This window comes from Macaca nemestrina, chromosome 9 (genome assembly GCF_043159975.1).
Source record: "Macaca nemestrina isolate mMacNem1 chromosome 9, mMacNem.hap1, whole genome shotgun sequence".
Classification (NCBI taxonomy): Eukaryota; Metazoa; Chordata; class Mammalia; order Primates; family Cercopithecidae; genus Macaca; species Macaca nemestrina.
Window position 1 is genome coordinate 136,715,083 of NC_092133.1, and position 27,802 is coordinate 136,742,884.

General features: G+C 46.8%; 1 protein-coding gene across 10 annotated transcripts in view; it reads left to right on the plus strand.

Moving 5' to 3' along the window:
- Positions 1 to 27,223, plus strand: part of LOC105494351 (Scm like with four mbt domains 2) — a 253,153-nt gene extending 225,930 nt beyond the window's left edge. For 6 of the 10 annotated variants that reach the window (XM_011762688.3, XM_071070495.1, XM_071070498.1 and 3 more), the window contains 5 exons: positions 9,409 to 9,584; positions 13,177 to 13,343; positions 13,678 to 13,941; positions 14,758 to 14,886; positions 21,901 to 23,252. In XM_011762688.3, coding sequence (XP_011760990.1) covers positions 9,409 to 9,584; positions 13,177 to 13,343; positions 13,678 to 13,941; positions 14,758 to 14,886; positions 21,901 to 22,041 — 877 coding nt within the window. In that variant the 3' untranslated portion in view covers positions 22,042 to 23,252. Of the gene's footprint in view, positions 1 to 9,408; positions 9,585 to 13,176; positions 13,344 to 13,677; positions 13,942 to 14,757; positions 14,887 to 21,900 lie in introns of all 10 variants that reach the window. The other 4 variants (XM_011762686.3, XM_011762684.3, XM_011762683.3 and 1 more) reach the window with 1 other exon arrangement.
- Positions 27,224 to 27,802: the final 579 nt, after the last annotated feature.

A 27,802-nucleotide genomic window follows, 5' to 3' on the forward strand; every position in this document is an offset into this window, starting at 1 on the left:
TTGTGAGGAGTCTATCATTATTACCCTCAACAGGTATGGAAAAGCAAAAATCTGCTAGCTTTTGGGCCAAGGAAAAAAAATGGCTTCTCATGTAGTTCATTTCTGTTCTGGAAGAGAACATTTCTTTCTTGCCAATGAATTTAAATATGCTCAATTCACCTACATTATTTTCAATTACAGGAGAAGAAATTTAGGCTGTATCTTAAGGGGATAAGGAAAAAAAAAAACCCTTCTACCTCTCTGCATCTAGAGACATTTAAATATGTTTTTCAACATGTTACAGAATCTCTTGAGGGAAAATGAAAAGACTGTCTTAACTCTTCTTTGAATGGCGTTTGTGATCATCTTTATAAAAGCCAGGCAGAAGCTTAATAATTTTTCCAGTCCTTTGTTATAGTTATTCGGAATGTTTAAAGAGGAAATATCCTGGTAGGATTTCATGTGAGTTACAGCTCACTGTCACTTATCAGAGGCGAGGAGATAAAGTCAAATCTTCGCTGTTAGGTGCATTGTGCTCAGCTCTGTGGAAATGTTGTGGTTTCATTTTTTTCCTAAGCAGCGGTTAATTTGGCGTGTGTTTTTACCTATTTTACTTTAATTTTTGTCCTTTTACGCAAGCCTGTGTCTTATCAACTGTCACGGGTAACATCTGGCTATCAAGTGATTTATGTAAAAAAAGGATTCCCAAACTGAGAGACTTGACCGAAAAAGGTTTTGTTTGTTCATTCGTTAATTTTGGTTACCTGGCCCAAGTGTATGTAGTTTGCTGTCCTGAAAACGTACGAGGTGAACTTTATGGTTCATAATACGAAGGTTCGTCACGTTAAGCAAAGCGATGAACCAGTTTATTCAAAGGGAAGACAGCGTTTCTGTGTGTGTGTGTAGCCGAATTCGTCAGATCGCGGCATGGCGTGTCTGATTCGAACAGGCCAGCTTAGGACATTCTGAAGGAGCAGTGGTTCCCCTGGGATAAACATACACACCCCTGGTATTGCAGAGTTCCCATTATTTAAAGGCAAGAAGGAAGAAAGACATTTCTGGGGAGTTTGGGTGTCCTAAGACTGAAAACCAGTGACCCCTTCTCCCGACCCTGGCATCCAGTGACCAAGAATGAGACCAATGAAGTGAAAGCTTTGATCTGAAGGAAGTGAGAACCGTACCTCACTATTGCTGACGAGAACAGAGGCTTCCCACAGCCTGCAAAGCCTCCCTATTTCTGCGGTTCTCAGAGTCACCGTTTCCTTTCTCTTTTAATTCTTCCTTCAGCATTCGAGGGTGTGAATAGGGCTTGAAGAACCAGAACCTCGTCCCCCGCTCCCAAACCCCTATCACTGCCCGACAAGATTTGGTTAAAAGTTCTCACAAGGGTGATTTTGAGGGCAAATGATGGAACTTAGACCATAGCGACATTCCGCTTGGGCTCTGCTGGTGGTTATAAACTGATGGTTACACCAGTGTTGGCTTCTTCACTCTGTTTTTGTTTTTGACTGAAAATCCGTTTTGATTTTTCTCCACTTTCAACTTTGAACTACCGTATTAGTCCATTTTCATGCCACTGGGTAATTTATAAGGAAAAAAAGGTTAAATGGACTCACAGTTCCACATGGCTGGGGAGGCCTCATAATCACGGCGGAAGGTGAAAGGCACATCTCACGTGATGGCAGTCAAGAGAAGAGAATGAGAATCAGGCAAAAGGGCCTTCCCCTTATAAAACCACCAGATCTCGTGAGACTTACTCACTACCACGGGAAACGAATGGGGAAAACTGCCCCATACTGCTTCCCACAACACATGAGAATTATGGGAGCTACAATTCAAGATGAGATTTGGGTGGGGACACAGCCAAACCGTATCAGCTACTGAAGGCGAGGAGATGATTTTTTCGGCATTCTTATACCATTCCATCTTCCTCTGTCTTTCTCCACCCCTGCCATGTGCACTTGGACGTGGAAAGAAATCCCTACTTTGGCTGATGGGGGGGAAGTGGAAGGCCACACACACTTTATATTGATATTGGTGAGGAAAGACTTTGCCTCCGCTCTCTTAGGTTCTGGGAGCCTGAAAATTAAACTGACCAAAGACAGGTGAGTGAGAGGAGAAACAGCCCGCTTACATGTGTAACGCTCATACCGAGGGAGTGCTCAGTGGTGAATAACTCAGAGGAGGGGTCCGTCGTTTGGGGATTCTGCATCCAGCTCAGTACGGGAAAGGCAGCTGGGAGCAAAGGCTTTTGTCGGAAGAACAAGTAGATTGCTTTGGGAAAGACAAATTGGATTTGAGGAAAACAAATGGGAGATGAGAACGTTTGTGCTAATGTTTGTTTATGCAGGTGTGAGTGGTCTTTCTTCTTCATGGCCAGGCCGGGAAACATCCCCAGAAGAGGGGATTTACGGCAGCTTTACTCTTAAGTCTCTCTCCCGGGAGGAGAAGCTGTCCCCAAAGAGGGAATTTACGGCAGTCTCCATTTCTCTAACGTTTCTGCTTTAGAGCAGATAATGGGAGCTCTGAGAAGGCTTCTTGCTGTATCTGTCGAATCTCAAGTATCTTGAGCTTAAAATGATCTTCTCTGGACTCTGGGGTTCTCAGTGTCCTGCGCTGACAACCAGCAAGAGCCTCTCCCGTGTTTCCCACCGTTGATCTGTGACTTCCTTTATTGTCTCCAAGTGTGCTTCCGAGAGCCCCAGCCCCTCCTGATATGCTCAGCTTGTAAAGACGAGATTGCGTTCTTCCCTCCAGGTTTCTCTGCAACCTGAGTGATGCATCGGTGCCGGATCGGCAAGGTCTGTCTGAGGACTGAGATGAAGGTTCTCCTTCCTGGACCTCTCCCTTACAACTTGCTCCTCCCTCACCGTTTTTGTCTTTGCTATTCCTTAGTTCTAACTCGATGATCTTTTGCGCGTTGCTTTTATTTTCCTTCTTTCTGAGATTATTTATATTGCCAGGGAGTTTTCTTTCGTGTGCGAGCTCGGCTGTCTCGTAATATTTTCCTCTTACTTTTTCTTCTTGGGACTTGAAATACATGCTCCAAAACCTTCGTGTTTGTGAGAGCCTTGCCGGGCCGCGTGTTAAATAACATCCGTGTCTTGCCCTCTGGTCTCACAGTGTTAGCAGAAAGTTGAAAGCATTATCTCACGCTTTTCGGTTGTTCTTTTCACACATCCTCCCTACAAAGTTTTGTCGCTGGTATGCTGTTTGTAAGTCTCTCATGGAAGGTAAAAGTACGAAACACACTCTTCTTTTCACTTTTGGTAAAAGAAAGAATAGAATGAGGCTGGGCACGGTAGCCCGTGCCTGTAATCTCAACACTTTGGGAGGCCAAGGCAGGAGGATCACCTGAGGTCAGGAGTTCGAGACCGTCTTGGCCAACACGATGAAACACCCTCTCTACTAAAAATACAAAAATTAGCCAGGCGTGGTGGTGGGTGTCTGTAGTCCCAGCTACTCTAGAGGCTGGGGCAGGAGAATCACTTGAACCTGGGAGACGGAGGTTGCAGTGAGCCAAGGTTGTGCCACTGCACTCCAGCCTGGGTGAGAGCCTGTCTCAAAAAAAAAAAAAAAAAAGAGAAAGAATAGGTCATCCCCGTACCCAGCCATCCCCAGGTCTGCCATATGGAGCTCAAACCCCTGTCCGCTGTGCCTGGGAAGATCGTGTAAGGATCAAGTGATGAAATGCTCTAAGATCCTTGAGAAAATGTCAGTGGCTCCATTCCATCAATGCACATTTACTGTTAATTCCCAGCCAGTTGGTAAACTCTTAGAACTATTTTTGCCTCTCCTTATTTATAGGCCTGTATCTTCGTATGTTCAGCATGCCTTTGAAAAAGTTGTTCCAATAGTTACCCTAATTTGCAGGGCAACTCCAAAACAAGCCTGTTTATTGGTTCAGGTTGGAGTTGGAATTCACAATCAATTTATCCTTCATATATTGATAGCAACTGGATATGTCCATGTTACTCAACCAGTAGTGCTCAGAAATACTCATGTGGTAGAAACTCTGTTGTAGAGTCAGCTTAGTATAGTTTGAGTCATTATATGACTGCATGCCTTTATATTATTTCTAAGCATTTTTGAAGCAATCTCAAACTTACAGAAATATTGGAAGTACAGAATAAAGGTACTATTCTTTCTCCTGATTGATTTGGGATAAGTTGAAAGCCTAAGCCTCATTACCCCCAAACACATGTTGAATATCCTTTATTCAAAATGCTTGGGACCAGAAGTGTTTTAGATTTCATCTTTTTTCAGCTTTTGGAATACTTGCAGTATACTTATATTATGTTGACACCCAAAAGTTTCAGAATTTGGAGAATTTTGAATTTCAGATTTTCAAATTAGGGATGTACCTGTATTTTTTTTTTCTTTCTTCTGAAAGGAGTCTTGCTCTGTTGCCAGACTGGGGTGCAATGATGCAATTTCGTCTCACTGCAACATCCGCCTCCTAGGTTCAAGTGATTCTCCCTCAGTCTCCTGACTAGCTGGGACTACAGGCGTGTGCCACCATGCCCAGCTAATTTTTGTATTTTTAATAGAGATGGGGTTTCACTATGTTGGCCAGGATGGTCTCGATCTCTTGACCTCTTGATCTGCCCATAAGTAGGCTTTTCTAAGGAGAAAAGCTTGGGCCTGTTGTGTTCACCCTTTTTTTCGCATTCATGGTGGAACGTAGGTTCCAGTTCCAGTCCAGCACGCCAGGGTTCATCTTAGACTTTTCCTTCCCTATACTTGCAACTCCGGCTCTGACAGTGGAAACCTGGCCTGTGCTCTCCACCTTTGGCGTATTTGTTCATTTCATCAAGCCTCAGCATCACTCCAGTATCCTCACGCACCTTGCTGCTGTCCCCACATGCGACGACCTCCTCCCTGCGTCCCGCCCCAACTTCCATGCCTTTCCCTGGTGGGTTTCTCCAAGATGGGTTTCATCAAGGAGGGCCCTTGGGACCAGTGCCTTTGGAAGGGAGGGGAAGGCAGTGGGATTGTATAGACAGAGATCATCCCACAGTGAGGCCAGGCAGGCACCCGCAGCACCTCTGGGGTTAAAGGCTCTTCATGGCTGTCTGGAGTTGGGCTCCAGTGACCTTTTTACTTCCTCCACAGTCAGTCCCTGGTTGAGGCCCTCCCGGGTAGGGCAGGGCCAAGGCAGCTTTTTGCAAAACCCTAAAGGGGGCTGGGCACAGTGGCTAAAAACTGTAATCCCAGCACTTTGAGAGACTGAGGCAGGAAGATCACTTGAGGTCAGGAGTTCAAGATCAGCCTGGCCAACATGGCAAAACCACATCTCTACTAAAAATTTAAAAAAAAAAAGAAAAAAAAAAAACTGACCACTATAGGCATGATGGCGGGCGCCTGTAGTCCCAATGACTCAGGAGGTTAAGGCAGGAGAATCACTGAAACCGGGGAGGCGGAGGTTGAGTGAGCTGAACTGTTGCATCACTGCACTCCGGCCTGGACAACAAAGCGAGACCCTCTCTCATCAAAAAAAGAAAAAAACAAACAAACAACATAAAAGGGCCACAACTGAAGGCTCCCTCCCAGCAGCTGGGGCAGCAAGCTCCCCAGTGAAGGGGTCTAGGCAGCACGGCATCTGCCACCTCACCAGCCTGTGCCCCATCCTTACTCAGTCCCCTCTACCCCCACTGCCATGGCTTCTAAACAGAATTGTTCAGGAAGGGCAGGGAAGAGAAAAAGAGCCCGCTGTTTTTAAACAATGCTGTAATTTAAATCTTCATACCTTCAGATGGGCTTTTCCCTGTTGTGAAAGGTTTTACTGAAACACTTGCTTCCACGAAGTCATCCCAAACTAGGAAGAAAAAATGAAGCCACCCTGGTTCTGTTTCCCCCAGATAACCGCTCCCTTCATCCATCCCTCCAGTGTGGCACCGCGTGTGTGTGCCTTGTCACCTGGAGGTTTGATGAGCATCTCGTCTTTGAGCCTCGTTCTGCAGTTTGACATCTGACCTGGCTTGCACATTTCTTCCTGCATTCTTATGTCTCATTATTTTATTTTTTTAGGGACTCTAAGAATCTTGATAGTGAGCTCCTTCCAACAAAGCTGTAGGACCACCAAACTCATAGTGGAGAAAACTGCAAGGGAAAATGTAGCTGTGAAGCATTTTTATTCTACATATCCCATTTTCACTCTCCATTTCCCACAACACGAGGAACATACCGTGTTCCCAGTTGTGCTTTTTTTTTAATTTTCATTTTTATTTTTCGAAAATGCAACAAAAGCAATAAGCAAGAACCGCCCCAACGTGGGTCCTGGAGTCGCTCTTCAAAGGCACGGAGAGGGGAGTCTCTACACATAGGGTCAATGGAGGGCCTAGGAAAACCAACAGCCGTTCGGGGCTGTAGGATTTCAAGCGTGATCTTATCTACAGAAGATTACTTTTTAGTTCTCACTACATGGAAAGTCAAGCTGGACCCGTTAGAGAAATTGAAGAAAAAGAAACACCCAGGGGCTGGGATGTGAAAGACCCTGAATAAATATGAAGTACATTTAGTAGAATATGCAGATATAAAGTACAAGTTGGAATTTAATTCTTAATTTTTTTGCCGTTGATACTTTAAAAAAAAGATTTATTAGTGGAAAAGTTATTTTTCCAGTCTTTAGAAAGACATTCCTAAAAAGCTGAAATTTCACATTTCAGTAGCTTGGTGATATGTGAATGAAATAAAAACCTATGATCTGTTGCCAGCTGAGAAACTGACCATTACTTTGTACCCATGATAGTTTTAAAAATGTGCCAAAAGGTGATTGAAACCTACCTTCAAGTGCTTGTGTTTTCAGCCAGGCATTATTTGTATCGTATTCCCATAAATATTTGGATGAGGGCTGTAGTGCCTAATTTTAAAACAAGAACCCATCCAATCTGCTTTTTGTAGCTCTGGTTGCCAGTTTTATGTTGGTGAATTCATTACCTGTGGTTTTTCTTGGGGCAGGAGAAAGTCTTTTTCTTAAAAGTGATGAACAACAAGTGACAATATCTAGGTTCCAGAAGCGTGTCTCACTCTAAATTCTTTGTTGTGTGGGTGGGTGTGGGAGGGATGCGAGGAGCTTAATTTTTATTCTTCAGTAAATAGTTATGTTTAAGGAAAGCAGTATTGCGCTTGATATTTATATATGATGGCAAGAAAGTGCCATCTCTTTCAGCAATGTTTGTTGAAGTTTTTGGATTCCCATATATAAAATCAGTTCCTTGTGGATAACTATAAAAGGCATTCGGATTTTCAGATCTCTCGTTTTCCTAGTGCGTTGAAAAGGTTTTTGGGAAAACTTCCATACCCCCTTAGTCTAGATTAGTCTTTCCACTAAGAGCAGAGAAAAGTGCTTAAGAGGACCTCAGAGAATCCTTAGAAAATGTGAACTGAGAAGGAAAGTTACAAGCAGGCAGCATCCGTGGTCAGGAGAAGCTGCTGTGTGGGTGGTGGGGAGGTGCAGATAGGCAGTCCGGGGGTCCCCGTTCTTGTCGCTCCCCACTGGAGGAATGAGCCTTGTCTCAGTCAGCCCAGGCTGTGCAGCAGAGAGCCACAGGCCCCCCATGGCTTTTGCGATGATGTTTATTCTCTCAGTGCTCTGGAGGGCTAAGTCCAAGATGAAGGTGCCAGGGTTGGTTTCCCCTTAAGCTTCTCTTTTTGGCTTGTGGATGGCCACCTTCTCCCTCTGCCCTCACATGGTCTAGTCTCTGTGCATGTACACCCCTGGTGACTCTTCTTCTCCTTCTCCTCCTCCTCCTCCTTTTTTTTTAAGAGACGGGGCCCTACTGCGTCGCCCAGGCTGGAGTACAGTGGTACAATCATAGCTTATTGCAGCCTTGACCTCCTGTGCTCAAGGAATCCTCTTGCCTCAGCCTTCTCAGCCTTCCCAGTAATGCCCCACCATGCCCAGGTGGTTTTTAAATTTTTTGTAGAGATGGAGATCTCATTACGCTGCATAGTCTGGTCTTAAACCCCTGGGCTCCAGCAGTCCTGCATCGGCCTCCCAAAGTGGTGATATTACAAGGGTGAACCTCCACACCCAGCCTTTTCATCTTCTTATAAGGCCACCACTCCTATTGGATTAGGCCCCCACCCTTATAACCTCATTTGATTTAATCACCTCATTGAAAGCCCCATCTTCAGTTACAGTCCTATCGGGAGTTATAGCTTCAACATATGAATTTGGGAGGGACATGGTTCGATCCATAATAAGAATGAAGGTCTCCTATGTGAGGCCCCTCAGTTAGATTTACCACTTTTGGGGGGGGAGATTTAACTGGAGAAATCCCTCTTATTTTTCCTAATACACAAATAGACTATAGCTTTCCAAAGACCTCAGTCTAATAAGAAATAGAGATGAGTATGAAGGACTTTTGATTCCGGCGCGCATTCTTGGTGTAGTATGATTTCATCCACTATCTATCACTCAATCAAGATTTGAGTCTGTGGGGAATTGCAGTGAAGGTGTGCTTGTTCAGAAAGGATTCGATTTACTGCTTCGGAGAAAGCAAGCAAAGCCATGGAGGGGTTGCTGAAGGGACTGGAGAGCAGGTGGAAGCAAGTTTTAGTTCCTGGCGCAATCTTTCACCATCCCAACCCAGAGGAGAGGAGTGGCCAGTTACCCTCATGGGCAGAGTATGGCAAGTGGCATTACCACTTCACGTTGCTCCCTTTACACTTGAGAGTACAGCAGCCTTTTCCTTTAACTGTCACTCATCCACCGGAGAGCCGTCACGGTTCTGTTTATACTGAAGTCACTTGCTGCCAGTGTCTGCAAGGCTGGGGGTCTTCACTCGGTTTCCAGGTCCCAATCATACAGTCACTCTGCATTTTTAATGGTTTTTTTTTTCTTTTTTTGCTTTTTTTGTGTTTCTCTCCATTTAAATGTGACCTCGCTTACCTATCACCATTCTGCACAGATGCCATTTATGAATAATGGAAATCGTCCCCATTTCAACAATATACACAATCTTGACAAAGATATCCTTTCAGTGTTCTGAATTTGCATGGTTTTCAAGGCAGAATCATGATCCCATATGCACTCACATTTTTCAAAAATGAAATAAGATAACAACAGGAAAATACCTGTTAGATTTCACTAACCTCATTTCGAGAGCCATGCCCGTTAGGTATGTACCCTGCACCACTCATCTTTGGTATGAAGTTGTATAGAGCAAAATGAGGGTGTGCTAAATGGGGGGGTCTTTATGGAAGTGGATTCTAGTTTAGCACTGTTATGACACATTTGTAGCACACTAGTGAGCATTTCTCATAAATATCTCTCCGAGAAATAACAGAAACAGCATGGAAAACTGTGCACCATATGCTTTATCATTAGAAAATGAAGTTGCTACCTTTGAAATACGTGGTACAGAATAGGTCTGAATCATAATCTGGTCTCACCATCGCTTTTTCCCCCACCTTGTTTTCTAGATACAGAGGCAAAACGTACAGGGCTGTGGTCAAAATCGTACGGACATCTGACCAAGTTGCAAATTTCTGCCGCCGAGTCTGTGCGAAGCTAGAGTGCTGTCCAAATTTGTTTAGTCCTGTGCTGGTATCTGAAAACTGCCCAGAGAACTGCTCCATTCATACCAAAACCAAATACAGTAAGTACAAATAATGAAAAAAAAAGAAATGCATGGGCCCAGAGGCCTAAACTACGCTATAAGGTATTTGGTTTTTGTTTCATTCGCTTGTTTCTTTTTGAACCTTTTGACTAGTCTTCCATAGGAATTGCTATGGAAGGATTTTTAAAGATTTGCTGTAGCAGATACATGTGTTTTTAGCCTGACATACGGAGGGGATGGGACGAATTAAAACAGGATGAATTTTCATTGGTAGGCCTTGGAAAAGAAGAGAAGAAACTGTGTGTACTGTCATGAGTTTCAGTGGATTGATTGATTCTACAGCTCAATGGATGCCAGGAGAGCACCCAGATGACTCTTTCAGTCCTTACTCGGGGATAGTGTAATGTTGCTTTCATTGCCCTTCCTGATAGGGGGCCACATCCGCATCATAATCAGCTTCTCATGTTTAGATGCCTTCCTCAACACCCCCACCTAGGAGAGGAGAGCCATGGAGGACTCAGAAGCCACCATCACTTTCTTTTCTGCCAGCTGGCTTTGCCTCTCTCCCAGGACACAGGATGCAGGACTCAGAGCTGTCCCCACTTTCCTACCTCCAGCTCTTGCCTCTTCCATCCCCAGTCCCATTCGAGGATCTCTGGCCTTGGGCATCCGCTTCCCCTGAGCCCTGCCCGTCTTCCCTTCTGATGACCTTCTCCATCCATGGTAGCCTCTCCCAGACACCTCTACCTCCCGTGCCTGCGCCCTGATCTCTCCCTCTGACCCACAGTTCTGAGTTTCCTGCATCTCCCCTCAGTTCTCTCTAATGCAAGGGGGAGTGACCTGGAAGTTGACTCTGCCAGCCGTGTTCCAGCCAACTGGGATGTGACAAGGGCCTGGCCGTGTGGCCAGTGCTCTGTGAGCCACAGTCACTTGTGATGTTGGTCAACATGGGTTCTGGAACCAGGAATCTGAGTGTACTTGAAACGCTATTCAGAGTGTGACTTTCCTTGTATTTTATTACCTCTCAGTGTGTTTCTACACACACACACAACACACACACAGACACACACAGTCTCCTTGCCACTCTGCCTTCTAATGGAGGTCAGCTGTGCCCTCACTGATCACACAGAGCCCCCGTCATTCTGTGCACAGGGGCGCTCAGGTAGGGCCCGCAGGTGTGTCGGCCCAGCACATCACCTGGTTCTGGAAGAGCTTGTTTCTCCATCACAGCACCTTTTTCCAGGGGAGGGATTCACTGGGAAGCAGCAGCTCCTGAGTAAGAAAGGCCTGACCGAGGGCTCGGCTTTGCCATGCATGGTGAATGCTTACCTGCCAGGTGGGCTTCTCTGTTCTTCCGGGACACTGGGCATGGCAGGAAAGGAGCAGGGTCCCACACCTCCCATTCAGCACTGCCAGAATGAACTCAGAGATGTCTCTGGATCTCATATGATAAAACTCCTAACTCCCAAGATCCTTTGGGTTAATTTATAATGGATGTTACTACGGGCTGAACTGAGGCTCCAGTGGGAGGAGGCCAGAACCATATTTTGATGGAGTCGAGCACTGGGAAAGCAGGAGTCATCCAGTCTCATTCTAAGGCTCCAAACACATACTGACCTTTGGCCGCATTCCCTAAAACCAATTCTCATCCCCAGCCTCTGGCTTCTAAGAGGCCAGCCTGCCCTAGCCCTGTCATGCATGCTTGGGGTTTGGGTGGGGACAGAGGCTTGCTCATTTGCCCCTGTACGTGGAGACGGCCACAAAGCAGTGCTCGTCCACAGCAGTTCATTCCTTCTCACTGAGGAACACGGTCCCTGTAGAACTGGACACGGGACCTTGTTCCAAGCTCTCCTGCCATCTGCTGCTTTTGAGAGGTTGATGAGAACAGGCCAGGGCTGCCGGAGCAGATGTGCCTCCTGGGAGTTACAGGGCTGCTACTGTGAGGCTTCCAAATGCCGTGCTGTGATCAAATGCAGGGGAGGGGGTGGGACATAGACGGCCTTAGGCCTGAAGGAAACCTATGCTTGTTAGTCCTGATGGTCTCATTTTGTAAGTAAGGAAATTGGGGTGCAGAAAGGATAGGTGACTTACCTGGAGGACGAAGCCCACGGCCCAGCACTGTGAGAATGCACTGAAATCATGCTCCCTGCAGAGGGGCCCCTGCAAACCAGGGGTTGTGCATTTGCCATTTTCCTTTGGCCCACCCCATTCGTGGATAAAGGTTCCTTAGCCGCATTCAGTTATTTTGTGGCTCCTGGGCGTCCCATAGTGGGACGGTTGAACCTTTGGTTAATGAGTAGGCGTCTGGGTCGTAATTGAATGCTGGATCCTTAGTGGTGGTTTTCATTAGTTGATGGTACATTTTTTTTATAAAAAACATTAATCACTACTAAAGTTCAATAAATAATTTTTGAGTTAAGATAGACACCTGTGGCCGGGCGCGGTGGCTCAAGCCTGTAATCCCAGCACTTTGGGAGGCCGAGATGGGTGGATCACGAGGTCAGGAGATCGAGACCATCCTGGCTAACATGGTGAAACCCCGTCTCTACTAAAAAATACAAAAAACTAGCCGGGCGAGGTGGCGGGCGCCTGTAGTCCCAGTTACTCGGGAGGCTGAGGCGGGAGAATGGCGTGAACCTGGGAGGCGGAGCTTGCTGTGAGCTGAGATCCGGCCACTGCACTCCAGCCTGGGCGACAGAGCGAGACTCCGTCTCAAAAAAAAAAAAAAAAAAAAAGATAGACACCTGTGTCTCTGCTATAGAATTCAGAAGTAACGTGAGTCCCACCAAATGAGAAGGGAATAAAGTACACAACGATGTAATAGAGAAGGAACTCTGAAAAGAGGAAAGGTGCTTGGTGAATTTGGCCCATGTGTTCAGGATCACGACTTGTCTTGGTCAGACCAAGAGCTGGGGGAGTCCCTCATGCCAGGACCACGCCAGCAGATGTTCACCCGGTGCTTGCTGACTGACCAGTTGCTCAAGATTCAGACTTGGGAGCAGGTGTCAGAGCAATCCGATGGATGTTACTGCCACCACTGTATGCAATGTCTGGGGTCCAGACAGGGATAAACTCCTGTGGGAACTGTGGACATCTTTGTCTCTTTCACCTTTTGCAGAAGTCAGCTCTGGCTACTACAACAATGTACCACAGACCTGGAGCTTTCACTGCACACACTTACCTCCTACAGTCCAGGAGGCTGGAAGTCCAAGATCAGGGTGTCGGCAGCTTTGGTTTCTGATGAGATCCTTCCTGGGCCTGCAGGCAGCCACCTGCTCCCCGTGTCCTCATGGGGCCTCTCCTCTGGGTCTTGGGTCCTTGGTGTCTCTCCTAGACACCAAGCCCCACTCTTAGGACCTCATTAATGTCAGTGACATCCAGATACACTCACTTTGGGGGTTTGGGCTTCAACGTTGGGGAGGGGCCAAGTTCAGCCCGAACACCTTCCAGACCTGAAGCTTTGAGCAGCAGAAGCCCCTCCTTCTGTGGGTCTGTTTTCTCAGAATGACTTTGTAAGGCACAAACGAGTTATCAGATGAAAGAACCGTCTGCCTCCTTCCTCTCTCCTCTCCCTCTGTTCATGTCTGTATGTGTTTATGCCTCCAAAAGTTTCTCATCTTCCTTCCTACAGCCTATTACTATGGAAAGAGAAAGAAGATCTCCAAGCCCCCCATCGGGGAAAGCAACCCCGACAGCGGACACCCCAAACCCGCCAGGCGGAGGAAGCGGCGGAAATCCATCTTTGTGCAGAAGAAACGGAGGTCTTCTGCCGTGGACCTCACCGCGGGCTCGGGGGAGGTATGTCCGCCCGCGGCGCCTGCCCGCTTGGGGCTGTCATCTGGCCCTGGCTGGCCGGTATGGCTGCTTCACAGCAGAGGTGGCCCTGGAGATGGCGGCAGGATGGTCAGAAACACCGAAGAAGAACCCCCTCCTCCTCACCTGCTGAAAACAAATGTAGCGTGTCCAGCTGCTTTGGCTGGGAAGGGGCCTCGTAGGGCCCGCGGGTGGGACCATTGGCTCCATTTCAGAGATTGCCTGGGACAGGGCTTGCTAAGTGGTCTGCACTGGGCCCGGGCCACGGCTACCGGCCCCCCTGCCACCAGCCCCTTAAATGCCTTTTCCTTCGGCCCAGGAAAGTGAAGAGGAGGACGCTGAAGCCATGGACGATGACACCGCCAGTGAGGAGACAGGTTCCGAGCTCCGGGATGACCAGACGGACACCTCGTCGGCGGAGGTGCCCTCGGCCCGGCCCCGGAGGGCCGTCACCCTGCGGAGCGGCTCAGAGCCCGCACGCCGGCCGCCCGCAGAGAGGACACGAAGGGGCCGCAGGGCGCCGGCCGTCTCCTCAGCAGAGGAAGGGGAGAAGTGCCCGCCGGCCAAGCCCGAGGGGACAGAGGTGATTCCTGGGCGTGGGGGCAGAGGGCTTCCCGCTGGGTGTGAAGAAGCACACCTGTTACACCTCAGGGCCACAACGTGGGGAAACCCGTTTAAAATACCTCCAACAGCAGCAGCTATTCTAGCTCGTTCCCAAGTCAGGAGCAAAGGCTGGCACTTCACCTCTGGGCGGAGGGGCCTTTCAGCATTGGAATGGAGTGCCCAGGGCGGAGACAGTGCCTCTTCCCTGGATGGCTTTAGTGCCACCTGGGTGCTTGTCAGGAGGTGGGCACAGTCCTTGGGTTCCTTTGAACTCTGGGTTTCCAGAAATTCCTTCCCCGCATGTCCTGTGACTGCCGTGTGTCACAGGACACCTCTGTGATGTTTGACAATATTTAATCAGTGTTTCGGGTCTCCCCTAGCCCCATGGGTGGTGTGAGATCAGCAGAAAGGGCCACTGGCGCCATCATGACAGAAACACTGGGGAACACTCTCTCGTGTCTGCTTGTACGTGCCCCTTGTATTTCTCCTCTTCTCTCTAATCAGAGGTGCTTCATTCAGAAGCAGACCCAAGGTTTCCTGAACTAGGGATGCAAGAGCGACTGTCCGTGCCTGCCTTCTTCCCTCTGAAGGCACATGAGTCATCGCAGGGGCATCATCACTGAGCTAAGAACTTGCCCAGGGACTGAGAGGGTGTACAGCTTTTTCAGGTGCCCAGTGAGGGAGCAAAGGGAGGCAGTGGCTTCCGGCCAGGAGCGGCTGAAGCCTGGAGAGTGCTGGAGAGGACCCAGCCGGCTGACTGTGCCACAGCTGAGCTCCTCCGACCCTTTCTCTGCAGGACACGAAACAAGAGGAGGAGGAGAGGCTGGTTCTGGAGAGCAACCCGTTGGAGTGGACGGTCACCGACGTGGTGAGGTTCATTAAGCTGACAGACTGTGCCCCCTTGGCCAAGATATTTCAGGAGCAGGTACGGTGGCTTGCCGCATGTGGATTGTTTGATGTGCTGAGACTCTGGATCTGAAAGGAACCTCCTGTCTTAGCTGGCTTCCTCGTGACACCTGCACGGGGGTTCCTCAGCACTGCTCAGCAGGTGTGCGAGACCCAGCTCCCTCCAAGGCCCCTGCTGAGAGCTGCCTGGCAGGGAAAAGAGAGAGGGAGCGTCATTCCTGCTCCTCACTGGCCCCACCAGTGCCACGGTGGGGGTAGAGGGGTGACTCTCCCGGCTCTGGTGACACCACCCAGCAGGGGCGGGAGCTGCCTGTTGCTGCCAGGTGAGGGGTGTGAGTCCACGCTCCCCCTGCCATCTCCACCGACCCTGCAGTGGGGGCTCTTTACCACCAGGCCGGGGTAAGAGGCCCAGTTCCCTGCCTGGCCCTTTCAGATGCCACCTCGGTGGTAGGATGAGGTGCTCAGTTGCCACCTGGCCAGGCCGAAAGTCAGGGCGGCTCACTCCGCCTTGGCTGCTGTCGGCGGGGCCTGGCCAGCCCTCCCTGTGATGTTCAGCTGTCAAAGAGGTGTTGCTGTCTCACAGTTTTTTGTCTTGCTGGGCCACCCCTTGGCCAGGCCTTTGTCTGCAGACAGCCGGCTTTGGTTGAGCCTCCTGTCAGTGCCTTTTGGCAAATCTGGGTTGCAGTTTCTTCAGCTCCAAGTCTCAGGTGCATGAAGCTCACACACAAACAGCAACCAAAACAACCAGAGAGCTCAGCACCATGCTGTCAGCTGGGAGCCCAGGCCCCTAGCCGGTCTGCCCTCCTCTCTCCACCTTCCAGAGTCTTCTGTTTGTGGATTTCTATGTAATGCCAGTGGATCTTACCCATTAGGCCTAGTGGGAGAAGGAGGAAACAGTGTATCCACCTGGCCTGCCCAAAGTGGAAGCCCGCTGGCCAGTGTGTCATACTGACTGCTGCTTTCGTCATTGTTTTCCTATCTCCCTCACTTCTTTCTACGTAAAATGTTTTTAAGATGATGGTATGGTGATGGACAAACGCAATAACGGTCGATAGAATTTCTATTTTAAAGGAGTCTGTAGCCCAGCAGATGAAATGAGTATAGTTAACTAAAACATAAGATATATGATGCTGTGTCCTAAGGAAGAAGAGAGGGTTTTTATTTACATTATCCCTAAATTAATACGGAAACAAGTTGCCATGGAAACAGGATGCACACACACCACCTTGCATCTTGCCTCACTGGCCTTGCAGAAAATTCCAGGCTCTTGCTCTGCTCTGTGCTTACTTTGTTGAAGTTTCTTGCGTTGTCCTGGTATAAATATCTGTGTTCAAAGACCTCATGTTGAAAAAGAAAGTACTGTTTTTCATGTAATAAGTTAAAGATAGGTTTATTCAGTCTCTTTTTAGATCATACAAACCAGTAGTCTAGAAAGAGAATATTTCAAACATTAAATCTGAGAACATAAAAGGTCTGTGACTTCCCGTGCACCCAGGAAATTTCCCAGCTTTTCTCCCAAGTTCATGCAGCAATGAACCGAAGAAAGCAAATTACAATGGTCTCCAGTGCCACCCAAAGAGAGTAGTTACTGTCATTCAAAGTTCTTCCCCCTGTGTCCCAAGAAGTCCAAGAGATGAATTAGTTCATCCTACTGATGACCACTGGAACCTTCTGCAGACATCCGCTAAGATCATGCTGAAAGAATGATTAGGCTGGGCATGGTGGCTCATGCCTGTAATTCCAACACTTTGGGAGGCCAAGATAGGCGGATCACTTGAGGTCAGGAGTTCGAGACCAGCCTGGCCAACGTGGTGAAACCCCGTCTCTACTTAAAAAATAAATAAATAAATAAATACAAAAATTAGCTGGGCGTGCTGTTGGGCGCCTGTAATTCCAGCTACTTGGGAGACTGAGGCAGAAGAATTACTTGAACCTGGGAGGCAGAGGTTGCAGTGAGCCGAGATCGTGTCACTGCACTCCATCATGGGCAATAGAGTGACTCCATCTCAAAAGCAAGCAAAAAATAAATAAATAAAAAATGAATGATTGAAGGCAGAAGGAGTTGCCTCCTGACCTTCTGACATTGGCCACCCTTCCTGTCTGGACAACTCTGAAAAGCAACCAGGGAGAGGCCTCCTTAGACCTAAAGAACCTGGTTGATGAGCTTGTCCCTTCAAATAACACACAAACAGGAAAGAAAGACAGTTGTAAGAAATGCAAGGGCTTAGGTGATCGGAGGCTTATTGATAAGCCATATCTCCGTCTTGAAAACAAAAAAGAAAGCAGTAGATTGAAATCCTGTGCAAAGTGTTGCCCAGTGCCACACTTTGCCTGTCTGGTATTTATTGACAGTGGTGCTGCAGCAAGAAGAGCGTTGTATTCAAATCCATGACAAGCGCTGATCCCGCAGGTTTGGTTGCGCTGATGCGTATCTGTCGGTCCCCGTGTGCATTCAGCATACACCGATTCAGTCCCTGCGAGGCACCTTCTGATAGTGAGGTGTGGCATTCTGTATTACTCTAATGTTTTGGTTTTATTTTTAGGCTCAAATGCTTAGTTTTCACAATAAAAAAAAAAGTTTAGTTAGGCCTGAATGAAGAGCAGATTTCTCATTTCTAGATTCCAGGTTAGGTATGAGGGCTTATACCTTGAAACGTCACTAGCCCCTGTGTCTGTCTACACTGTGTACAAGTTCTCAGTAATAAGCAAGAAAGTGAAACAAAGCTGGTTTGGGGAAAAGCCTAAAGTATTGAGTCTTCCTTTCTGGTATTCCTAAGCCCAGTTGAGACCACCAGAGAAAAGTTTCATGCCTTCCCTAAGCTAAGCCTTCTAGGAAATGGAACACTGCCAACACTGTCTCCCTTGTAGAATCAAGTTGCTCTCCAAGTTGCTTTTTTTTTTTTTGAGATGGAGTTTTACTCTTGTTGTCCAGGCTGGAGTGCAATGGCGCAATCTCAGCTCGCTGCAACCTCCGCCTCCCGGGTTCAAGCGATTTTCCTGCCTCAACCTCCTGAATAGCTGAAATTACAGGCACCCGCCACCATGCCTGGCTAATTTTTGTATTTTTAGTAGAGACAGAGTTTTGTCCTGTTGCCCTTCTAATATCAGTAAAAGCCTTGCCCTTCATCCCTACTTGTTTCTCTTACGAGAGAGAAAAATAGACTTTCATTATTGTCATCTCATTCCTGTGTAATTTCACATTTCACACTAGGCAAGTTCACCTGTTGGAATAAAAAGTCATTGCCTACTGGGCTGTCTGAAGTACATGGGCACTTGAGTCTCTTTCTGTCCTATCAGACCTTTAATTACTAACTTTTACTAATTTGTTCATCGTCATTTAGCCCAGATACTCCAGCTCTGATTTGATGAGGCCTCCAGTAGGTCACTGCAGGCATTGTCTGAGATTTTAAATGAGCTAGAAGGAACCCAGAGACTTTATTCACTGGCATGTGAATGAGATGCCTGTGCACAGCATGGTCATTGCTATGTGTACGCATGCTCTGAACGTTGTAAATGCAGAGATTATTATAATCACCAGGAGCATTTGCAAAAATTATAAACTCCCCATTACCAGCATCTGTGCCTTTTATTTCTGAAATGTTATGGCAACTGCTTAAAAATCTATACTCCATAATTTAATGCTGCAAACCTGTACATTATACAGTAAAAATCCACTCATCTATAACTAAAGAACACACAAAACTAAATAAAATTTTACCTATTCATTTGGCTTCCATCAGTCAGAGACAGTGCAATAAGCAGACGGCTCAAGTGATCAATTGACATTAATGAAAAAATTTCAGGATAGTTTATAGGCTTAGTCCAGATTAAGCTGTCCTTTCTCTACTTCTCTAGACCTGAATACCTCCATTAGGAACTACCAAATCCTCACCTGAATGCTCTATCAAAATCGATTTAATTTTGCCCTGTGCTAAGCATGTCGTATATCTCATCATATTTCATTTCTTTACAATTAGTCCATTTATGAGAATTCTTTGTTTAACATTAAAAGTGATCTGCCAGCAGCTCTCAGTTATGTAGGAACCTGTGAAGTATGCTGTTATCTAAATAATCCTTGAAAGAAAAAATAGTCTTCCAGATAAAGTGGCTTTCTGGGCTCGTCATGATTTTACCTTTGGTGTCTCCGCAATTTCCTGGAATTCTACGTTCCAGGGAACTAGCTGTGTTCATTCTTTCAGTCCCTCTTGGCCTTAATAGTTCTTATTGGTCCCTGAAGTCTCAGTTCGAAGCCCTTTCAACACCCCTGTAAGACTGACTTGGTTGCCTGTCCTGTTTGAGACCTTAGCTCTGCATCCATATGTTAATATCCCTGTATCCTAATAGTCTGTTGACTTGTCTGCCATCCTTCAGATTCATGGGATGCCCAGAGAGGGAACCTTTCCTTTGTTCACTGTGACATTCCCCAGAGGCCAGCCAAGTGCCTGCCACTTAGTAGATGCTCAATAAACATTGACAAGGAAATAAATGAGTGTGCGCAACTGCACTTAAATATGATACATGCATCGGCCACCTTCGCTGAAATTTTCTGTAGAGAAAGAGTTACATGAATATTTTAGTGCTGATATTCGGTGGTGATTGAATCACCATCATGCCCAAGTACAGATGTTAAAGACTGAGCTACAGTTTTCCCTTCAAAGTTTAATGTCTGAAAACTACAGTTCTCATTCCAACACCGTCTCTAACTTGCTGTGTGATCATAGTTAGATTGGCTAGCTTTTCTGGGCATTAATTTTCACCAGGAAAGTAAACTTCCTGGGAAAGTAAAATAAGTTCTATTTCTATTCTATCCTGTTCTGTGGATGTCATTGAACGTAATGGTTGAGCCACCTGTGCATGGTTTAATGACACCCACAGAATAGAACATCAGCCCTCTGCCTACTTAAAATGTGTTTTTATGAGGCCCATGGTACCTAGAAGACTGTGAGTCCCTACGCCTGTGCCCTCTTGGTCTGTTTTGATGTACTGTATGTGGATTTGGCTCTGAAAGTGGAACTGGCCTGCAGGCCCCAGGCCAGAGGTCCCCCTGGTTTCTTCGTGATCTAGAGCCAAACACTGTTTCACAGTACTCCCAAATCCCCCCAGCTGCAATCAGCCTTTTCTGTAGCATCTGAAAAGAAAGTAAAATAACATGTATGAGCGCTCTAGAGAAAGGGAAAAATGATGTAAACATAGCATGAAAATATAGTGACAGTTTTCTATAGTTTATCTCCTGCTTTCAGTATGTATACAAGACAGATCTGTTTACTTTGTGGTTTGATAAGGTCACCTTTGAGTCTTGGTTGAGCATGGCTTCACGTTGCTTACATCGTAGCTAGCGCTCATCTGTAATTTAAAAATAAAAAATGACACTCACATTGATACTTTTAAAGTTAATGTTTCATTTTTATTGCTGCAATACTTATTAGGGAATATTGTTGCTTTTGAATCTGATCAGAAGATAAATTATTCCTGCTCTTAATATTAGTCTTTTGAATCTGATCAGATGATGAATTACGCTTGCTTAGAAGATTAGTCTGCTCAAGGCTACCATTTATACACACTTTGACTTTTTGCTTTAGATATTTTCAAGACAGCTAAATAAACCATTAGTTTAAGAAAATAAGCCGCCTGTGCGAAAGTCACCGACAGGTGTTGTTGGAGACGTATGATCTTACGCTTTTGCTTGGCTATTAATGTCCTTGTGGCTTATGGCAGCACTGGGCGTAATTCTTCTGCAAGTGGCAGAAATTCTAGTTTGTGGAGCTCACTTAATGCTCTCATGGTACCACTGATCTTCATCATTGCCCGGGGCCTGTAGTCTCTTAGAGCCTCAGTGACTCCCTCTGGACTATTGAGCTCATCTTGGTAAACAGGAAGGAGGACTGCAGTTAAACGCAGAAGTCCAATCAAATGACATCTGTGTAAATGAACCAGATTACTATATGAAGCAAGCTGCTGAAGAGACAGAGATGTCCAGTGGAAGGGTCTTAGAGCTTTGGAGTGGGTCTCTGGATACTTCCTCCTGTAGCAAATTCAACTGAACATTCATTGAATGAGTGTCTTCCTGCCCTGTGTGTAGGTAGAGAAAGGCTGAGCAGGACAAGCAACACCTCGCTCTGGGCAGTGTGTGTCTGTAAATAGTGTGTGTGTGTGTGTGTGTGTGTGTGTGTGTGTGTGTGTGTATTTTCCTGTATGGAAAACTGTGCTGTCATTGGCATATCTGTCTTGAGTGTCTTCTCACCCATCCTGATGGTGAAATGCCAGACCTTGGCAGGGAGGTGAGGGAGCCTTGTCTTTTGGTAGAGATTCCTTTGCTTAGTGCTCAGATGAAGTCTCAGCATAGCTCAGGGAGGACCTGGCCTTGCCTGGGGTGGAGGGTGAGTTGCCCTCCCAGCAAGGGACAGTAAGCTTGGGAAGCAATTCCTGCAGCAACCCTCCTGTTCCAGCTCTTTCTACCCAACAGAGTAGGTATGTGAATTTCAGAGTAGCTAGAATGCCCTTAGCCAAAAGCTCTTGTATTTGTATTGTTGGTTTTGTGGTGTTGTTGTTGTTGTTGTTTAGAGAGGCTCCTGCTATGTCGCCCAGGCTGGAGGGCAGCGGTGTGATCACAGCTCACTGCAACCTCAAACTCCTGGGCTCAGGTGATCCTCCCCCCTCGGCCTCTGAGTAGTTGACATCACAGGTTTGCACCACCCTGCCCAGCTAATTTTTAAATTTTTTGTAGAGACCATCTCTCACTGGATTACCCAGGCTTGTCTCAAACTCCTGGTCTCAAGCGATCCTCCAGCCTCAGCCTCCCAAAGTGCTGGAATTATAGGTGTGAGCCACTGTGCCTAGCTGCAAAAAGATTTTAGTAACACAAAGATTAGACAGGCATCCAGCCGGATTGGTATCTCTACCAACAATCCCCTGAACTGAATGAAACAAGAGCATCCTCTTGTCAGGTTTGGCCCCGGGATGGAGCCTGCCGAGATGCATCTACGTACCCGGGTGCACACTGCCCCGTCTCTAACCTGCCTTTCTTTTTCTGCAGGACATTGACGGCCAAGCACTCCTGCTTCTGACCCTTCCGACGGTGCAGGAGTGCATGGAGCTGAAGCTGGGGCCCGCCATCAAGTTATGCCACCAGATCGAGAGAGTCAAAGTGGCTTTCTACGCCCAGTATGCCAACTGAGTCGGCCCTCGGGAGGTGGCCCGTGATGTGGGATGCAGTGTTGGTAAAGGTTTCCAGGACTGAAACTTTGATTTTCCGGGATACGTTAAATGGTACAGACACTAAGTATCACCAGAAAACCAGAAGCCCAGGATCTCCTGCCTCTGCTGGCGTGTGAGCTGTTTCCGTGTTTGCAAAGCACAGCGAAGCACAGCAGCAGTGGCTTTCTGGGGAGTGCCAGTTAAAGTCACGCGTCAGACCCTGCCGGACGTGGGCCAGCTTCTTGGTTCGCCCACATTTTGCCTTTCTCCCGCCCCAAACCGGCAGCTCCCTTGGAGCAGGGTTTCCTAAAGTGAGGCCTGCATTCTTTGTAAAAGAAGAATGTCGCCAAGGAAGAAACCTCACCCTGTGCCGTCGTGTTTCCTGTAATCACACGGGCACATTTATACATGCAGTTTCCTGTGGATAGGCGTGTGACCCTGGTTGAGTGGCACCTGCGGTTTCATCTTGGTGGCAGCTCCTTTCTGCCATGCAGCTGGCAGCGACGTCCTTATAAAAAGATGTGCTAAAGCTCTGTCCTCTGTTTGAGGTGCCTTTTAGGAATACGGGGAGTGAAGGAAGGCCTGCAGGCATCTCCGTGCAACTGGATGGTTGGTTGGTTGGTTTTGTTGTGTTTTCTGAGACACAGTCTCGCTCTGTCACCCAGGCTGGAGTGCAGTGGCGCGATCTCAGCTCACTGCAACCTCTGACTCCCGGGTTCAAGTGATTCTCCTGCCTCAGCCTCCCAAGTAGCTGGGATTGCAGGTGCCCACCACCATGCCCAGCTAATTTTTATATTTTTAGTAGAGACGGGGTTTCACCATGTTGGTCAGGCTGGTCTTGAACTCCCGATCTCAAGTGATCTGCCCGCCTTGGCCTCCCAACATGCTGGGATTGCAGGTGTGAGCCACCACGCCCTGGCCCGACTGGATGGTTTTTGATTGAAGCCTAGAATATCTGTAGAGACACACTCTACCCAGTCTTTTCTAGACCTCAACTATCTCCAGTGTTGTAGTTTAATTGTAGTTGGATCAGGGAGTGAGACTTTTAGGCAAATGTTGGATTATATATCAAAGGAAAAGCTTAGTTTCAGAGAGCAGGAAGGTAAAGAGATGTGGGGGAAGCGTTTCATGAACCAGCTACATCCGCTTAGAAGGATCATTGCAGCAGGTCCCTTGAGCAGCAGGTCCATTGAGCAGGAGTCCCTCTGAGGGTCCCTTCTATCTCATTCTGCCCCAGCTGGCTGCATATGCACCAGGGACAGTGCAGCATGAGCCTTGAATCTGGAGGCAGCCACTTGGCACCCTGGTTTTGCTGAGAACTAACTCTGAGATCTTGGGTGACTTCTTATCACTCTGGACCTCAGTTCCTGTGAAGCGACAGGTGTGGACACTGAGGGCGCAGTGGTGAGCACGCTGTCTCCCGCTGGCGTTCATCCCGCTCATGCTGGAAAGAAAGATCCAGATCAGCCAACAATGAGAAAAAGAAAGAAAAAGAAGGGTCTGGTCCCAGTTCTGACCCTGCCATTCCTGCAGCTCTTTCTGGCTTTGAGTTTGCTTGTGGAATTTCTTGGGCAGTTGTGTTAAATCCGCCAGGTCACGTACAGACAAAGCTGTGGCTGCAAGAGTTGGCTGGCCTCTTGGACCAGAAGCCATCTCCATATCCTCATGAGCGACTCCGTATCTCCACTCAGACCCAGTGGACTACAGTGTTCCTCTGTGGTGGCTGCCAAGATGCCTTTTTAAACGTATGCAAGGAAACCAAACCCTGCCGCAGTTCCTGAGCAGACACTGGAAGCAGAGGCTTCGCACCCTTCCTGCTTTTTCACCATAACTACCTTGAGCTTGTCCCTTGGACTAGAGTGTCCACAGTTCCAGTAAAATTCTGCGGTGGGCTGACGAGCTGCTTGCATTTCTGTGACATTTCCAGATACGATTCTTGGTGGGATTTTGGAAACTGTGATTGCTCAAGCTCACCCTTCTTAACACTCTAATGGTTACAGAGGAGAATGGAAAACACATATTTTATGGATGAGGCATTTTGGTCTCCCCTGCAGTCGCTTTCTAGAATCAAGTTTTAGAGTTTGGCTGATGCATCTGCCCGGGGACCTCAGATAGGAGGAGTGTGTCACTTGTGCCCCGACAGAAATGTCTCTGGGATCCGTGGCTGGCTTGCCCTGGGCATCTCTCCTTTAAGCTCCAGTTTTGACCTTTCCGCGGTTTTCCACCCCTGCCTTCTCAGCCACATGCTTTTGGCCTTAAACGCTCAAGTCTCGTGGAGTGAAACTCTGTCAAACGACTGGAAAGGGCATCCATTTCCAGATCTTTGGCATTTTCCCCACGCTGACTCCTTGATGATCCTTCACTGTGGCCTTTTCAAGCTGAGTTGTTTCTGTTGTATTTGAGACGAGGATGAGGGAATGTGGTGGCCGCAACACAACAAGGACTTGCAGCACGAATGTCACCTTCTGTCTCCCTCTTCAGTGGTGGCACGGAGGAGGAGGTGCTGCGTTGGAGGGAGGAGATCCTCCAGGAGCTCTCTGGAGCCCACCCAGGGAGCTGGAGTTTGTGGCCCGCCAGGAGCCCAGGAAGGATACGGCCACTGTCACAGGGGAAAGTGTTTGCTTCCCATGAAGCCAAGTGCCCAGGACTGTCCATATCCTTCACCCTGACAGTTTAACTTCAGTGTTTCTCTGTGCAGTCGCGGTCACCATGGGTGAGCACTCTGTGTGCGCGTGCCAGGGAGGAGATGGCTGTGACCACTGCACAAGAGGGCACGGCCTGGCGTCACCATGAAAGTTGTCTCTATGCCATCTCTCCGGTCCTTGAGGAGAGCCCAGAATGATTTTAGGACCAAGGAGGTGCTTTTCCTCCAGCTGTTGCCAGTGTCCTTCTGAGCTTGGATTCTCCGGGGATTTCCGTCGTGACGGGTGGACTTCACGTCAGCAGCAATTACAGAATTGTAATGTGTTTTCATTGCTCTGTAGGATTCACCTCTCACCAGCGTCTGTCTTAAAGATAGGGCCAATTTCATGGAGCATTTTTCTGTGTGTGTCCTTGTTGCTTTTGGCAGAAAAAGTGGATTTGACATGTGTGCCCCGATGCCACCATAGCCCCTAGGCCAACAGTGTCATGGTCTAAACACCAAGAAGTGATGCCCCGCATTCCTTCCCTTGATGGTACTGTTTCTTCTCCATCTCTCTCGGATGATCCTTTGGGACCAAAGTCCTCTCCTTAGTGCGCCCACGTCCTGTGGGCATCACACCACTCGGAACTTCCTGGAACTGGCCCGGCGGACCCTGCAGTCTGCGCTGTTTGAACACCCTGAGAAAGAGACGTCACCTCCGCTTGAATCACGACAGCCCATTGCTCAGTCTCACCCTAAACTCACGGAGCTTGTTTCAGCTCCTCACTTCTTGACTGCATTTGTACTATGTTGAAAAAATATCCTGTCCGCAAAAACACAAACCTAACAACCTAGAAAAAGAACAGGGTACTACTGGCATTACAGAACTTCTTCGCCTTTCAAAACAAAAGCAAAAGCCAGTGAACTTCACCACAGAGCTTCATAGTGTGGGGGACTCATCCATCACTTTCAAAATTAGAGTCATTTGGTCCAAGTTTGGGTCAGACGCAGTATTTGAGCTGCACGGCTTCTGGGTTATCCTACCTTATTTGATCAGATTCAAAAGATGATTTCCTGTGTTTGTTTTGGTTTGTTCCTCAGTACGTTAAAATGATCCACGCCTTGAACACTGCCCCTGCGACCTTTACTGCCCTCTGTAGGAGGTTGATTTTGATCAGCCCTTTGAAGATGGGTGTCGAATTTATCTCACAGAATTTTTAGTGTTGTATATGGCAAGTTCTGAGATTTGCCCTCTATCTTATGCCAAACACCCCTTTCTAAGAGCTGTCCCCGCTTAGTTTTAGAAGCACTAGGGGTTTTCATACTTATTTTATAGAACACCCATTTATATTTATTTCTGTATATAGAACTAAAAAAAAAGCAGTAGTGTTAAAAATCTTTGTTGTGGTTTGAGCATCTTTGCTGCTTTTGGATTAAGATGGCGAATCAAGGCTCCACTTCCTCTCTCTTCTGTCTTTAGAAAGCTGTGATCACGTGTGCAATTATTTGAAAGGAAACATAGTCAATTAAGAAACCTGTACTTTAAGGAAGAAATTGTTAGCGAGATATCCATACTGCCCATATCTCGTTGGTGCAATAATTAAATAGCAAAGGAAATCTGTATTGGCAACTATTATAATTCAGTAGTTCTTTTGTTTATTGCCCTTTTCTGTTTAAGAGTCTTTTGGAAATTAGTCCCTTTCACGTGGTTGAATTCTTAAGTTGACCAGTTCTTATAGCTCTTATCACTAGAATGGTTTGCAGATACCCCAAACATACTATGATAAAATCAAATTGTGCTACTTTTGACCCATGTAATTTACCTGAAAGTTGTAATTGCTGACATAGAGTACTGCCTTGAATTTTGGTTGAAAACCTCTCTAGTTTCAATGATAAATAACAACTCAAACGATTCCATATTGTTTGAGGAAGGGGCTGTAATTCTTCTGTATGGTTGGCACCAAGTGATGGGAATTTGGCCTGGTGAGTATGACGGTCGTGCTGCCTAACCAAGGCAGAGCAGTGCTTTTTGTGTGGCTGAAGAGATGTGCTGACGAAAAAAGGAAACTTCTAGGACAATCGTTGGCTAAAAATCACCTTAGGATGAAAAATTTGAGGCAAATTTTTTTAAATGACAGAAAAAATAATCATCTCACTTGCTCAAAACAGGAGCCAGCATGATCTCTGGAAACATCAACTATCCCTCGTCGTGAATGTTGAAAGCCCTTTCACTGTTTTGCATTCTAGTTTGAATAGTTTGTATTGAAATTGGATTCCTATCTTGTGTATGTTTTTGGTGCATAAAAGGGAAAAATTGGTGTCGTTACTTTTGAAATTTGCAGGACGAAGGGCATGCTTTTGGTTTGCTGTAAGATTGTATTCTGTATATATGTTTTCATGTAAATAAATGAAAATCTATATCAGAGTTATATTTTAATTTTTATTCTAAATGAAAAAAAAACCCTTTTTACTTGAAAAATAATTGTAAGCCACATTGTTAATAAAGCAAAAATAAATTCTATGGTGGTGTTTCGGTCTTTGTGTTGAAGGTTATTCAATATTATCTTTAGCGTCTGCATTAGTTATTTTGGTGGGAATTTTTTGTTTTGTTTTTGCCACGCACTAAAGCCTTATTTCTAGGTTGTTAACGACCACGACTCTCAAAGTCCTGTGTGACCTCTCAGAGTCACCTCCTAGCTCCAGAATGGAACTTTCTGGTCAAGGAACTTGTGTTTATTCTTTTTAGTTGTTAAAACATTCTCGTGTATCCTTACACAACCACCTCTAGCCCTCCCACTTTCAGTCATTTCTGTTATTCTAGGATTTCCTGATGCTTTAGTAGAAAGACTGCTTTATTTCTATGAGAGCAATAATTAAATAACCACATTTATATTTATCATTTTTCTTTCAGTGTCACACGTAGGTTTTAGGCAATGAAGTTGGGATGAGAAGAGAGACCTTTGCCATCCTACCCCATCTCTGGGATCTCTCACAGGCAGAACCTGTCCCCTTCCTCTGTCACCACAGGTTCAGGTAGCATCTCCTAGGGGCAGGGTTAAGGGAGAAGGAAAGAATCTCCTAGGGACAGGGGTAAGGCAGAAGGGGAGAGAAAGCACTG